This window comes from Paramormyrops kingsleyae, chromosome 22 (genome assembly GCF_048594095.1).
Source record: "Paramormyrops kingsleyae isolate MSU_618 chromosome 22, PKINGS_0.4, whole genome shotgun sequence".
In the NCBI taxonomy this organism is placed as follows: Eukaryota; Metazoa; Chordata; class Actinopteri; order Osteoglossiformes; family Mormyridae; genus Paramormyrops; species Paramormyrops kingsleyae.
Window position 1 is genome coordinate 20,660,566 of NC_132818.1, and position 13,904 is coordinate 20,674,469.

General features: G+C 43.6%; 1 protein-coding gene across 8 annotated transcripts in view; it reads right to left on the reverse strand.

The window, feature by feature from the left end:
* Positions 1–735: 735 nt before the first annotated feature.
* Positions 736–13,904, reverse strand: part of fam171a2a (family with sequence similarity 171 member A2a) — a 32,754-nt gene continuing 19,585 nt past the window's right edge. The window contains exons 6-10 of one of the 8 annotated variants that reach the window (XR_011984655.1): positions 9,350–9,463; positions 7,593–7,722; positions 3,497–7,081; positions 3,305–3,421; positions 736–2,065 (exon numbers count right to left, since the gene is read on the reverse strand). Coding sequence is in view for 2 of the 8 variants with exons in the window: in XM_023835475.2 (XP_023691243.2) it covers positions 5,695–7,081; positions 7,593–7,722; positions 9,350–9,463 (1,631 nt within the window). In the remaining 6 variants the exon portion in view is untranslated. Of the gene's footprint in view, positions 7,082–7,592; positions 7,723–9,349; positions 9,464–13,904 lie in introns of all 8 variants that reach the window. The other 7 variants (XR_002841007.2, XR_011984656.1, XR_002841004.2 and 4 more) reach the window with 7 other exon arrangements.

Genomic DNA, 13,904 nt, shown 5'->3' on the forward strand with positions numbered 1-13,904 from the left:
AAAAAATAAAACAAGCATTGCATGCCTTCCGCTGCAAAGCTTAACATTTTTTTCTTGATTAGATGGTCTTTGTTAAAATTCAGTGATGGCAATGTGTTGGGTACTGGTTACCATAAACAGGAAGTGGAAACGTTGCGTCCCAGTTTCTTGGCAGGACCGACTTGTCCTACCACCATGATACTGTCAGTGCATGACTTACAGGGAGCTGTTTACCACCTCCATTCTGTTGGAAGCTGTTTCGGGTGTGGTGTGCATAACAAATTACATAATAAAACATCACAACACAGTGACAGGCAAAAACAATGCTAGAACCGTCCAGCATTTAGGACTTGGAACTCGATGGTTATGTTCAAGATAAACACAGATAATATTTATATGTCTTAAGTGCATAATTTTGACTGACCCAACTGAAATATACGTAGCCATCTGATCCTTTATTGCTGGCATCCAGATTTTCAGATCCATTCTTTTTAATACAGCACAATATATACTGTTCTGATTAATGATATTTAGGTTATTTATGTATTTGTGTGCATAATGTATTTGTATTTGAGATTAGATTACGGCATTGAAACATATGTATATGTCATTATATTAAGAAGTTACGCATTCTAAACATTTTGCTTGGGTTGATTTACACACACACACACACTACAAAAAATGCAATGTTATCAATACTGGACAGAACATTAAATACTGTACCATTTTCACATTAAATGGACAAAAGCACTCAGATTAATTGTTAAATGCTTTAATCTTTGAATTTTAACATTTTTAATAAGAACGAGCATAAAGTACTTCAAAGTTCACACACAAAAAAGGTGAGAGGAAACCGAGTGGTATTTGTCAAGTCAAGCATACAGGACATCGTTTTGCTTTCTGTGTTGCCAGTGTTTGGCGAATTACACCACACCTTCTTATTATACAAAACAGCAACATAAATTATACAAAAATATCAAACAATGCCTTCTTCCAAGCCTGAGCCGCCTGAAACTTCCCATATTTGTCCAATTTTGCCCCCTGGTGGAGAATTTTGACGAAGTAATATCTCCTCAGAAATTGCTCAATATTTTGCCGAGCAAGGAGACACCAGTGATTTAACCACAAAGGACAAAAAAGAAAAAAAAACAACCCTTATAAAATATATACAACTATCCCTGTGAATTTTTAACATTATAATTTTGTTACATTTATGGATAAAAAGTTTATTGTCAAAATATTTAAACTTCCTTGTGGAGTGGCAATTCCATCAAGTAATGGTTGCTTACAGTGTCTAGATAATGGCAAAAAAATAACCTATTTCCGTGTGCAGGCTGGAACAGGCACATATTTCTGTTTTAATCTGCATGGAAAAAATGTTTGTGTGAGACGGGGGAGTAATCTGATTGGCTGTAGTACAAGTGGCTGGAAACTAAGGCACCAAAATGCAGATGGGAGGCCTACCGGTGAAAAAGGTTCATTCATTTCAGGTCTCCAATCAGATAGATGGCATAGGGTGGTAATTTGGCACTGTTAAGATGGATTGAAGCCTTTCCCCTTTTGCTGAATGGAATATGAAGATTGACAATATCTTAAAAAAAAAAATAATGTAAAACCCCATCTTGAACAATAAAACAATTCTATTTACCACAGATAAGAGAAAAGTGCCAACGTTTTATTATGCGTTATCTTACGCAGCAACAACAGTCAAACAATCCGCAATAACACTTTCCTTTGGCGTTTTTCTACAGCTGAATTCAGCAACAGCTGGACAAAATTACACGTGATGTAGCCATGCGGTTACTATTCTACACAGTCCTGCACGGGTGCTGTGACAAGGTTGACACTTGCACATGTTGCGGAAAAATTGCCCGGGAGCTGACAAACGTTTCCCCTTCTCATTTCTTAAAAAAATAGAACCACAACTGCTGATGGTGATAAGGAGTTTTTAAAAAAATTAAGTACATAAAAGAGGAATTGGGAAATGGTTTACCTGCCACGGTGAATCAAGAGAGAGAAAATGGACTCAAAAAGACCATGATCCCCTGCTGCATGGGAAGCCACAATGCACATGGCTTTTCGGGAGCTGACAGAAACCAAAAACAGAGACTCGCTTACATCCGTGCAAAAAGCAATGGCTCGAAAAGATTTAATTCAAGGAACCAAACCTACAGCTTTACTCCACCCCTGCTTCTGCCTCACAGTGGTTAACACAGTACTACAGTGCAGTCATACCAGAGTCAAGGCAGAAACTTTACTGTAATGTGAAAATACTTTGTCTCCACGATACCTTGTTAAAGGATATGTGGCCTGTGTAAAACTTCTGCTGGTTTTCCAGGCCAGTGATGTTGAACAGGCAGTCCTATACATGCACTACATCAGTGTTTCCCAACCCGGCCCCCGGGGACCCCCAGTTCTTGTTTTCCTGGGAGCTGGGAGGGGGCAAAAATGCAGACTGTCTGGGGTCCCCGAGGAGCTGGTCACAAATCATTGTACTATATGGTCAAATGCATGTGGACGCCATCATGTCCAACCAATCGCTATGTTTCTGGGAAGGCTTTCGATTAGATGCTGGCAGACTGCTGGTGGAATTTTCTGCCCTTCAGGTTAGGTAGTAATGTTAGATGATCAGGTCCCTTTCTGTGAGCTTGTCACGCCCAAAACTTTGCAAATGAACTTGCCCCCAGACATTTTCACCTACACAGTCAAGTCATTTGTAGGAGACCAGGGCAGCTCAAACAGAGCAGAAATATGGTGAATATGTGCTGGGCATAGTCTGGCCTATGGCACCTGAACACTCAGGACCAGTCCTGACAAAAGCTTATTTTAAAATGTAGAAATGTATACTTTTTTTTTACTGGTAAACCATACAAATTTAATAGAGCTGTATGTGCTTATAATTGTATTTCAGCCAATTAATCAATTTCGAGACAAACGATTCGAATTTCTGGTTGTAATCTACATAATTGTGTTCAAGACCTTGCGTTCTTCTGGTTAATATTCATTGGTTGTTTCACTGGAGTTTGACACCCCACAGTCCTTTGTAAAAACGAACTGGGGAACACGATTTTTGGGGGATGAAGTTCCATAAACAATTCCGAAGGAATTTCAGACTGCAGCGTCCTCTGCTGGGCAATTGGTGCATTGCAGCATTTTGGCATTTCAATTTTGTAACATGAACCATGCTACAGAAAAGTACAATATTTTTCCACATTTAAAATTAATGAACAAATCCTGTGTTTAACATCTTTATATTTCAAATACTATCTAATCCAGATTCTATATATTTTAGCTGTACATCTATTACGAGTGAGCAGGGGCGGACCTCACTCAGCTCTCAGCCCGAGGAGAGCAACTCGGGCATCGGTATCAGCTCCTTCTCAACTCCCAGGACGGGAGTACGGGCAGTGCGCAGGTTACCAGCGAGATCCGTCCCCCAAGTCTGTAGGTATGTCGGAATAATAATAATACAGTGATAATAATAGTAACTAAGCCTACATACGGTACTGTACTGTACCTCGAGCTGACGAACCGTTGAAGTCGCGCGATGTTTTCACGAGCGTCACAAATAGCGCGTGCGTTCGTTATTACGAACCATTGCATTTTACCCGAAGTTTTAATAGAACAGGCTTTGTGGCAGTCCGTTCGTAAGTACGAGATGTCCGTAAATCGGACGTTCTTAAGCCGAGGACCGCTCGCACTACATCGGCGAATTGTTTCCACTCATTAATAGATTATTAGTATTTTGTCACAAGTATTTACTGATGACCGACTAGAGAAAGGCGGGGCTTCGGGGGCTCACCATTATGGTAAAGGGCCAAGCAGTTCCAGGTAAGCCTAGAATTCTTGAAGCAAAGGCATTGTCGGATAACTCAGCGCTCATGCAAAAATACAAAGCCAAAGACGACCGAGAACGAACGCTCTTTTTTCTGGTTTGCTTCTTTTTGGTCAGGCAAACCAGGAGGGGTGTACTATTGGAAAGTGATTCGAGGGAACTGATTACCACAAAGCACCTAAAACCAAAAGTTGTAAAACACACTTAACTGCAAACATGTGACTTTTTTTCTTACACCCTGCTGAATTTTGTATATTAAACATTTATTTCTTAAAAAAAAAACTTGCGTACAAAAATGTAGAAATGCCGTTGAAAAAAAAATAAAAATGTAATATTAGATGGTTCAAAATAAAGTCAGAGGGTTATATTGAAGTAGATACTCGATCTCTCTGCAGTCAAATTCGATTATAGAAAATTCAGAACACTTCAAATTCTTGTACTTCGAACTGTCATATATAAAATGTAACTACTATTGTTTTTATTGTGTGTATGCGTATACCAAAGGAATATTTCCGTTGTTCTTAAATTTATCAGCTAAGCAAATAGGGTTCTGAGTGGCATATGCGGAGTGCGGTTCAGTTGTTTTAAACCACTACACTTAATGATATTCCAGATTTTGTTCTTCATAATATTCCCCGTTACTTTATTTGTAAGATAACTCCCCCGGTAAATGAAAACCTAGGCATGGTACCGGTTTTAGTCCTGGCACAGCCTCTCGCCTAAAAAGTGCTGGAGGAGACCCGACAGTGCGATACCTTTAGCAATTTCATCAAGATTTTCACAGGAAGGGTTACTGCCAGTAACCGAGGCAACAACTGGAACGCACAGAGACAGTTAAGTGGCTTTGTTCTAATGTTAAACTGCACCACCCAGCTCAGCAAACAGGAAATGAAGGTGTTTTTTCCTTGCTTCGATGCCACCAGTACTAGTAAAGAAAATTCAGTTGAACAAAAGATTGAGCAGAGCTGCAGACCTTCAGACCTCTGCAGCACTTCCAAATGAAAGACTCCCGACCCCCCACCAGCAACCTGCTACTCAAACAAAAACAAATTCACGGGACAATCCGGTCTGATGAAAAGAGTTTGGCATATCTTCACTTTGTTTAATCTGACCGGAAGTTCCTTTCTCTCTCTCCAGCTGCTCAAGTCATTTAGCTCCCGTTTCAGGAAAAAAACAAAAAAAAAAACAAAAAAACAGCAATCCTTAAAAAAATTGGATTATCTACACTCCTTCCTTCGCCTGCTTGCTGACAGAAAAAAAGTTTTATTTTTCTTTCCATAGGAATAAACACGTCTATTAGGCCTGCTGCTTGCTCCCAAAGTCAATACAAAATGTTTCACCAATGAGGTGAAGAGCAGGTTATGTTTAAAAAAAAAAAAAAAAAAAAAAACAGCAGTGGCAGGTGATGAATTTTCGAATTAACATGTGGCGTTACCTTCAAAAGGAGAGAATGTTAAAAACGGCTCACATTCTGACAGACACTTTGAATGAAAATCGGTTTTCTGTTTTATGTCTTGATTTCCTCTCATGTCACACGAACACAAAGCGTAAATGCCGACTTTGCTCAAGGTTGGTGGCCACAGAAATGACGACAAACAAACAATTTGAAAGGCATCCAATACACAGGAGTGTGGTTAAGGTGATCAGTCCCCAGCATGAAGGACAACGACAATTAGAAAGGAAGGCTTTCAGATGTTGGTCCAGTTCACAGTTGTGCTTTGTGCCTTAGATTTAAGTAAGTGCGATTTTCTTTATTCTCCTTTGATCCAACTTACAGACCATTTACAGCAAAGACTTCAATGACACAATTGAAGGGCACGAGGTTTGAGATGTTCCCAAGGGGATAACCGTAAACTTTTACAAAATGGCTTCTGAAGACCTTACTTGACGTTGAAGACCATGAGGGGCCTTTCCTCGCGCTTCTGCCATGGACTCTTCTTGTTCTCGCCCTCATCGTCCTTGTCATCGACTTCGATGTTCTCCTCGGGGCTAGTGACGGAGCCGCGGCGGTTCTCGCTGTCGGCGCTCCTCGAGCTGTTGCCCCGGCTGCGACTCGGCCGGGGGAAGGTAGCCCCTCTGGGCTCGGGAGCCTCGTCTAGAAGCGGGGTGAGGGAGTTGTCTTCCGGCGAGCACATCCCAGTGCGGCTGTCACTGCTACTGGGCTCTGTGTCATCCATGCAGGCAAGCTTGGAGTACGCCTTGCCTCCATGACCCTTCCTCTCCCCGCCACCGCTTCGTTCCTCCTTCACTTTTCGGGGCTGCGGTCTGCCGTCACGCATCTCCAGCCTGGACTCTGAGCCACTGGCGCCACGTTCATTTCCAAGCTCGATGTAGGAATGCCGCACCAGAGAATTAGACCGTCCATCCAAGGACACGAACCAGGCCCGAGGGTGGGGCTTCACCCCAAGCTCCAGCAGTTTCTTCTCCGTCAAAGCTTGCAGCTCGCCGTTCATCTGGGCCATAGTGGAGTCGTCGAACAGCACGGGAATACGAACGGAGCCCGACGGCTCCCCCTGCTGGCCGGTTATCTGCTGTTGCAGGCCCTGCTGCTGCTGATGAGATGCTGTCTGCCGGGGCAGGGTCACGCTCACCTGGATCCCTTCTCGGTCATGCTGCTGCTGCTGTTGCTGCTCCAAAGCTTGCTCCACGCCAGAGAAGTCTGTGGAGAGCTGCATGTAGTGGGCTGGGATGACCAAAGTTGGCACCACGCTCCGGTACATACTTTCCTTCATTTGGTCCATGGAACTACAAAAGATGAGCTGACCGGGTTGGGTGTTCAGGGAGGTGGGACGGACCATGGGCTCTGAAGCCTGCGACATGGAATATTCAGGGGGTCGGCCGTTATGACCGGGGTCCTGGTAGTGGCAACTGAAAGAAGGAGGAGAAGGGGGATCGGAGGAGTAGGCCCTGTTATCGTTTGCGATGTGGAAATGATGTCTGTCATCTCGCCGTGGAGCGTCCAGGTTGTTGGTTTCAGTCGAGTGAGTCACCTTCATGGGGAAACTCTCCCCGTGTCGGGCGGCCACATCCACGTTGACCGTCGACTGACGCACCTTCTGGGTGGGGATGTGGCGGAAGTATTCCTCCCGCGAGGAGAGGTCGGCTTTGCCTGTGTCCAGGTTGCCATTGGAGGAGGCCGACTCGATACGGCTGCTGCTGATGAGGTTGAGGTGTGAGGTTGAGGTGCCCTGGTCCTGCTTTAAGGCCTCCAGCGTGGAGGCAACGTGCATCTTACGATGTTGCTGCCGGGGCTTCAAACACCTCCTCCTAAAGGACGACGTAGGAAAAACAGCTCAATCCTAGAGATCCAGGCCTGAGACTTTTAAGCTGGGGCAGTGAGGAATGAGGAACTCTAAGCAAGAGAAAACGTCAGAGCAGGGGTGGATGGTTCAGGTAGAGAAGGTAAAAATCCAGACCAAGATTTTGTTTCAACCCACCACTTGAGTATAAAGTGTCACAGTCACAGATACTCAACCGGTTGGCTGATGTATCACGTTTTTTGTTTTTACTTTCTGGACCTAAACTATCTACCTCTGCTTGCTTGTGGGAGTTTTACTTACACAAAAATGTTCTGAGGGCAGAATGAAAAATGATTGGTTCAGAGAGATGACCAATCAGATTGTAGCGGAGGTTGGTCCCACCTCCTCTAGGTGCTTGGACCCACCTCCGCCACAATCTTGATTGGTCATCTCAATGAACCAATTATTTTTCATACAATGTTGCAACAGCCAGGCTTCAGGAATTCTCCCAGCATGCCTGTCACTGACGCTCCAATTACCTGCAATAGTACAGCAGCAGGCAGAGCAGGATGAGCACCAGCAAGGCCAAGGAGCCCAAGATGGCGAGGAGAAAGATGGTGTGGTACGTGGTGATGTCGCGTAAGCCAGAGGGGTTCAGAGCCAGACCTGCTAAAAACAGGAATTTCCACATGAGGCCCTTGATCTGAACAAAGTCTCCACATCTCTCTCAGGCCCATATCCACCAGAACAATGCATGAGAAAGCTGTGAATTTGATGGATGATTATTAGAAATGCTATAGATCTCTATTACTGTGCAAATCAAGGACAGCACATTTTAATGCCCTCTTCAAATGGAATAATAATAAGAAATAAAATAAATATGGATGATTTTAATTAGACTTCTCAAGATCTGAAGGCACTACGTGCAGTGATTTTCTTCAAGTGGCTAATAAAGTAAATACCATTAAGTCATTGATATATTAATAAATAAAGCACCTAAATAGTGATTTTCATCCATAAGTTATTAATTATTTATTCAAAACTGCCGGCCAGTTTTTGAGTACACTTCGATGGACTCATTTTGAAATGACCACTATTGAGGTTGCTGAGATGTAATCATTAATTATTCATTAATTACATAGTTTTTTACGTTCCAGACAAAATTCTTGTTAAAATATGCCAATCACGTCAAGACCATTATGCATAAATCAGCCCTTAAACTATAGTTACAGAGCCAAACGATGCTGGGAAAAGCTGGGATCATTTTTGGACTTTTGAACAGGCCATAATAGCATCATGCTGAGACCGGCCTGTTGCTATGAGTTACAAGCAAGGACGGGTGCTCTGAATTTTCGATCCGTCGAGTACAGTTTAATCCGTCGAGGAGATGAAAATGTCAGGCAGTTATGACGGATTGCGGTTACTTAGCCCGTTTTCTCACATTCAGCGTTTTATATTTCGCGGGAGAATGCACAAAGGTTTATGGGTCATGGAATTATTCAGCCATTAAAGGGATTTAAATTTTATTATAGTGCCTGAATGGGAATTTGCCTACAGCTATGTTGACCTTTTTAACTTACTGGCACTGTGATATTTTGCTTTTGCAAAGAAGGTGAAGGTAACCCTTTTCTCTCAGCCTGAATGAGACATTATTTCTTTTTTATGGTAATCTTGGGCTTTCATATAGCATAGTTAGGTTTTTTTTCCAAAATGCAAAACATTAATTAAATAAAAACAACAAGTATATGTATTTTTTTACATAAATGAGTAATAAGAATAGGATTACAAATGTATTAAACAAAGAATAGGATTACTAATGTAATGTCAAAGATGTACACAGTTGATGGTTTCATGTGTTCACAATTTGTAATCCGTAGCAAAAAGTTTATTTTAGACTATAACTACAAACCTTATTTTTTTCTCTCTGAAAGTATACCAATTAACAAGCCATTCGGTAAACACCTTTAAAAACTCATTAGATATTGAATTGCATTATATACCCAATAAGATGCAGTATCACTATAAACTTGAGCAAACTGAGCCGATCAGGAAGAATCATATTTGTATATGAATTTTATTTATAATGATTAAGAAGCAAACAAGAAAATATGAGTGATGAGGTATTTGTAGTGGGTAGGAATTAACAAACAAACTAAATTGCATGGGGCCTCATAAACTCAGATATAACTTCAATTTGCACAGTTAGAACACAGAGTGTAAGTATTACGTTCATTGCTGGGAAATGGGGGTTTATTGTAGTTTTGGTTAAATGTGTCATAGCAGAGGCTTCAGTCACCTGAGCTTGAGGGGAAGGCTGCCAGCCAGTAGCCCAGCTGAGGGGCGACGAAGCTCCAGATCATCTGCACTCCCTCTTTCTTAATGTATCCTGTGCCGTTCCTGATCCAGAGACCTATGAGAGCACAAGCCACCGTCAGCTAACAGGGATCCATGCGATAGGCTATGCGTGATAAGAATGCATTTCCGCTTCCAGACACCAAAATCAGGACCAGCATCTTCACACTTTTGACAAGTATATATATATACTTGTATATATATATATGTATACACACACACACACACACACACACACACAGAGTGCAATTTACAGTGCTTCTATTTCCATCCATCAGACCGTGTCCCATAGCTGCTTATGCAGTGCAGGGTTATGGTGACAATGTACAACCCTGCACAACATACTGGTCCATAACATGTGTACACATCCATCCATCCGTCCGTCCCTCCATCCGTCCGTCCATCCATCCATCCATCCATCAATCCATCTCCCTATCAACTATTGTATTTGAAGATTGTACATTTTGTTAATCCCATTTATTGACCTTCATAAGAGTCCAGGACAGGATGACAGTGAATTTTGTTAATGGATTTTTAAAACACTAAACTAAGGATGACACAAAAAAAAAAAACACTCTGACCTTCATATTTAATATAGAACGTCTGGTATTATGGATAAGGTCCCAATTTCACTGGAATCAGAACTACGTTTGGCCATATTTTGGCTTCCATTGGCAATTTCATAACTACACTATTCTCTATAAATGTATCCCCAACAGCCTCTCATACCCACCCCTGCCCATCCCTAAAATCAAAGCAAAGAATAAACTCGGTCTGCAAAGGCTCTTGATTGCTTCCAGTGCTGATAGATGTGGTAAAAATAAATCTAAAACCCTTTATTCCTGATACAGGGATTCATATAGGAGGATGGTGGATGAAATTAATTTCATTCATTCCTGAGCGCGGAACCAGGGAAGTCAAAACCAGCAGTTACATTAAGGATGTCGATCACCTTCAAACACATCCAGTCTAGGAGGCCTTTATATTAAATCGAAGTAAATCACTGACACGTCTAAGAAAATAGGCTGGAATCCCACTGCCGGAGTGTTCATTTAGTGTTCTTTGCCAGTGTTGCCGGAGTGTTAATTTAGTGTTCTTTGCCAGTGTTGCCGGAGTGTTAATTTAGTGTTCTTTGCCAGTGTTGGGCATTTCGGGTCCAGAAGTTACAAATCCAGACCAAAATTCAGTTTCTACCAACCAGTGGCCTGTACTACGAAGTGGGGTTAACTTGTTGGATTTAAGGTACCACCGTTTAAATGGACTATATATTCGTTCACTTACATTTTGCCCAGACTACCTTAAATCCGACAAGTTACCCCGATAAGACAGTAACCCCGCTTCGTAGTACAGGCCCCAGGTTAGTACTCTGTGACTGTGACTCTTTACACACAACTGGTTGGTAGAAACAAAATCTTGGGCTGGATTTGTAGCTTCTTGACATGAAATGCCCAACACCGGTGTTTGCACTCCTGATAGAGTCCTAATAGTCGATTCTGATATGAATAAGAAATGAGGGGATCTATGAGGGGATGGTGAACAGCGACCCTCAGTATTATGTATGGAGAGCCGTCTTCTTTTGTAGTTCCTGAAGAATTAAAATACCAAAAGAATGACATTAGGGACGTGCGTCTCTTTTGCAGCCCATGCCTGCTTCTCAGCTTCTACACAGCAGGTCCATTAGTCAGACCTGATAATAGCTGCAGCCTAAGCAAAACCTAACAGTCAATGTTACTCTCGCTTCAGCCACACGGCACCGAACCCTCAATCGACCGTCTTCCTCTCTCCAAGCTCTTTCATATCCTCTGCTGTGACGAATCCCAGTGGGATCCCATTAAAATACTCCTTGGATTACAAAAAAATCCAGCATTCAATAAGAGTGAGAAGGAAAGGCACAGCAGATGGAAGTCCTGAATATAGGGGCTCTGCATGTTATTTAAGACCCCGGCCACACGAGGGCACTGTTTGAGCGGCAGTAGAGGAAGGTCTCATTACCCTGTGGGGAAGAGGGCCTTCTTCAGGATTTTAAGCTTGATATAAATGTATGGCCTGCAGGTATAGCAGTACTTAGTTTCCTGTTTTCCAGTCACAAAGCTTCAGTTATAATAATGAAAATCAACAGTCTTTCTACGTTGACTCCAGAGTCCTAATGATAAAATACAGCCCTGCCTTTCTAATAGAAGAAAGTGCCAATTTGGATATTTTTTTACGCACAATGGGGAGGGGGTTTCTATAACCGACCCAGATGCTGGCCCTGGTCGCCGTCGGAAACGCCGCATTTCGATTTCTCGCTAGCTCTGTGCTCTTTCGCCAGTATCCCAGTTTTTGCCCACAGACACACACTGAATACTAATTCCCATCTCGAGCTGCTCTGCACGTGGCAGGGCCCGCTGAAACGAAAAGTCTCGAACGGCAACTCCGGGCAGTTAGCGGACTCGAAAACCATGGGCTCGATCCAACAGCTAGGAAAGAGGAGCCAGAGGAGGCGATGGGAATGAAGTCGCCTTTTATCCGGACTAGATGGGATAAAAAGGCAGGTGTGATGCGGTATCCTGAGCGCCCCCTATCTGACAGATTGGGTATCTTACGGCGAGCTTGCCTTGTGGTTTATTAAGTATGTGTTATGAAAGGGGACAGAGTCACTATGCAGGGAGAGAGAGAGATGGGGGGGGGGGAACAAACGGAACGTAAATGCCAGTCTGGCCGCCCCAATCGGCCGGTCATCCACCTCGGTCACGCTGCTGCTCTGCTATGCTGCCATCTCCTGTCTGACGTATAGCTCAGGATAACGCACTGTCACCTTACGGACAAATATATAAATATAAATGTATAAATCCTCCCTGTGTCTGTTTTGTTGACTTGAAAGGCAAAAGGTTCCTCTCACTCCAACAGATTTATTCGGTTATATGATACCTTAATCCAAAGCGACTTACAGTACAGACAAGGGGTACAATTTGTGTTATACACCCTGGGATTCGAACCCACAACCTATGCATTGTTGAGCTACAGAAGCTATATAAAATATACTCAACTTATGCTTGCATGGGTTGGGGTGTACAGCATAATTTGCAGGGGTGGGGGAGAGTGAGGGACTAACGAGGGGGCTGACATTGAGCTCTGATGGCATTACCCACCCCGATCACTGAGCTACTTAAAACTACTAACTGCGCTACTCAAGTTGATAGTGAAAGATCCAGTCAATAGAAAGACAGATTGTGGTATTAATCCCCCAGGGACAGCAAATGGGCATTTTTTAGGACCTCAAAACACCACAGAAACACAGCTTCTTTCCACCTTTCCTTTCCACCTACCCTCCACTAATTTCCACCCTTTTCTGTAACTGAGCAGGTTACCATGGCAACAGTGTCCCTACGACAAAAAACAGGAAGGTGGGGATAATTTATTCGCCATTCGCAGAGTTTACACCACATTTATCGCCGAATCAGGCCAGATTATTACAGCATCCTGCTATTTTGTGGACGGAGTTTTAAACATCACTTCTCCCTCTGCTTAAATTGGGAATTTAGCAAAGGATTAACAAACAGCTATGGACCCCCCAGGCTGAAATGCAACAGCATGAAAGCAGCTTCAAGAGGCCGTTTTGTTTACTGACACATCGAAAATGGCGTCCACAAAATCCTCCACTGTCGACTAACTTAAAGCCGTAGCGCTCAGCCTAAACAAACTCCATACCGCTGAGCAGATAAGTGTGATGTGAACATCTGCAGGGAAACGCATTTCATTCATCCCACAAGGCATAGGGAACCGTGATGAGATTCTTCAGATTAAATCGGATTCTTCAAAATGAAATTTGGATGGAAGGCTGCAAACACTGAAGAGGCCCAGTCTGGCGAGCCTCTCATTTCTCCAAGCTGAAGGGAGATGCACAAAAGCCCCCACTATGTGGAAAACTCTGGTGCGGCCTCTCTGAAAGCCTTCAGGCTCTCGCATAACGGGCCTTTCAGCCGGGCGAAGGCACGCGCTGCGGCTGGGGCGCTTTAACCCTTCGGCGCCGCGGTCCGGACAGGAAAAGCTGATGGCAGCATCTTCGAAACGCGCCGACGGCCCCAAACCTCAAATTAGCGGGCCTTTCTCCCCCTGCCTGCCATCTGTCTGTCATGTTCACCGCGGGAGGGGGTCCACATTAAACGAGGTTTCCCCGAACAATAAAAGGAGCGCCGGCGTGTCCCGTAGCCCCGCGTTTAAATTGCAGCCAGGTGGTCAGCGGTTTCTTTAAAGTCGCCGCAAGCCCGTCGCCATCGTCCAGAGCAGGGCTGCTTTCTCACAGCGTCAGTGATAAACTGACAGAAGACAATCAGCAATTCGATAAAAGCTACCAATATCGATAGCTGAATTTCAGTCAAAGAGAGCATTCACTATACTCCTGGTTTAGGGTGTCCCCTGCTTCGTGCCCTGGGTTTCACAGCATAGGCTCAAGGTTCACCATAACTCACCCCCCCTCCCCTCCAGGAGCATGAAGGAATTGCAGGGGGGGGCAAGTG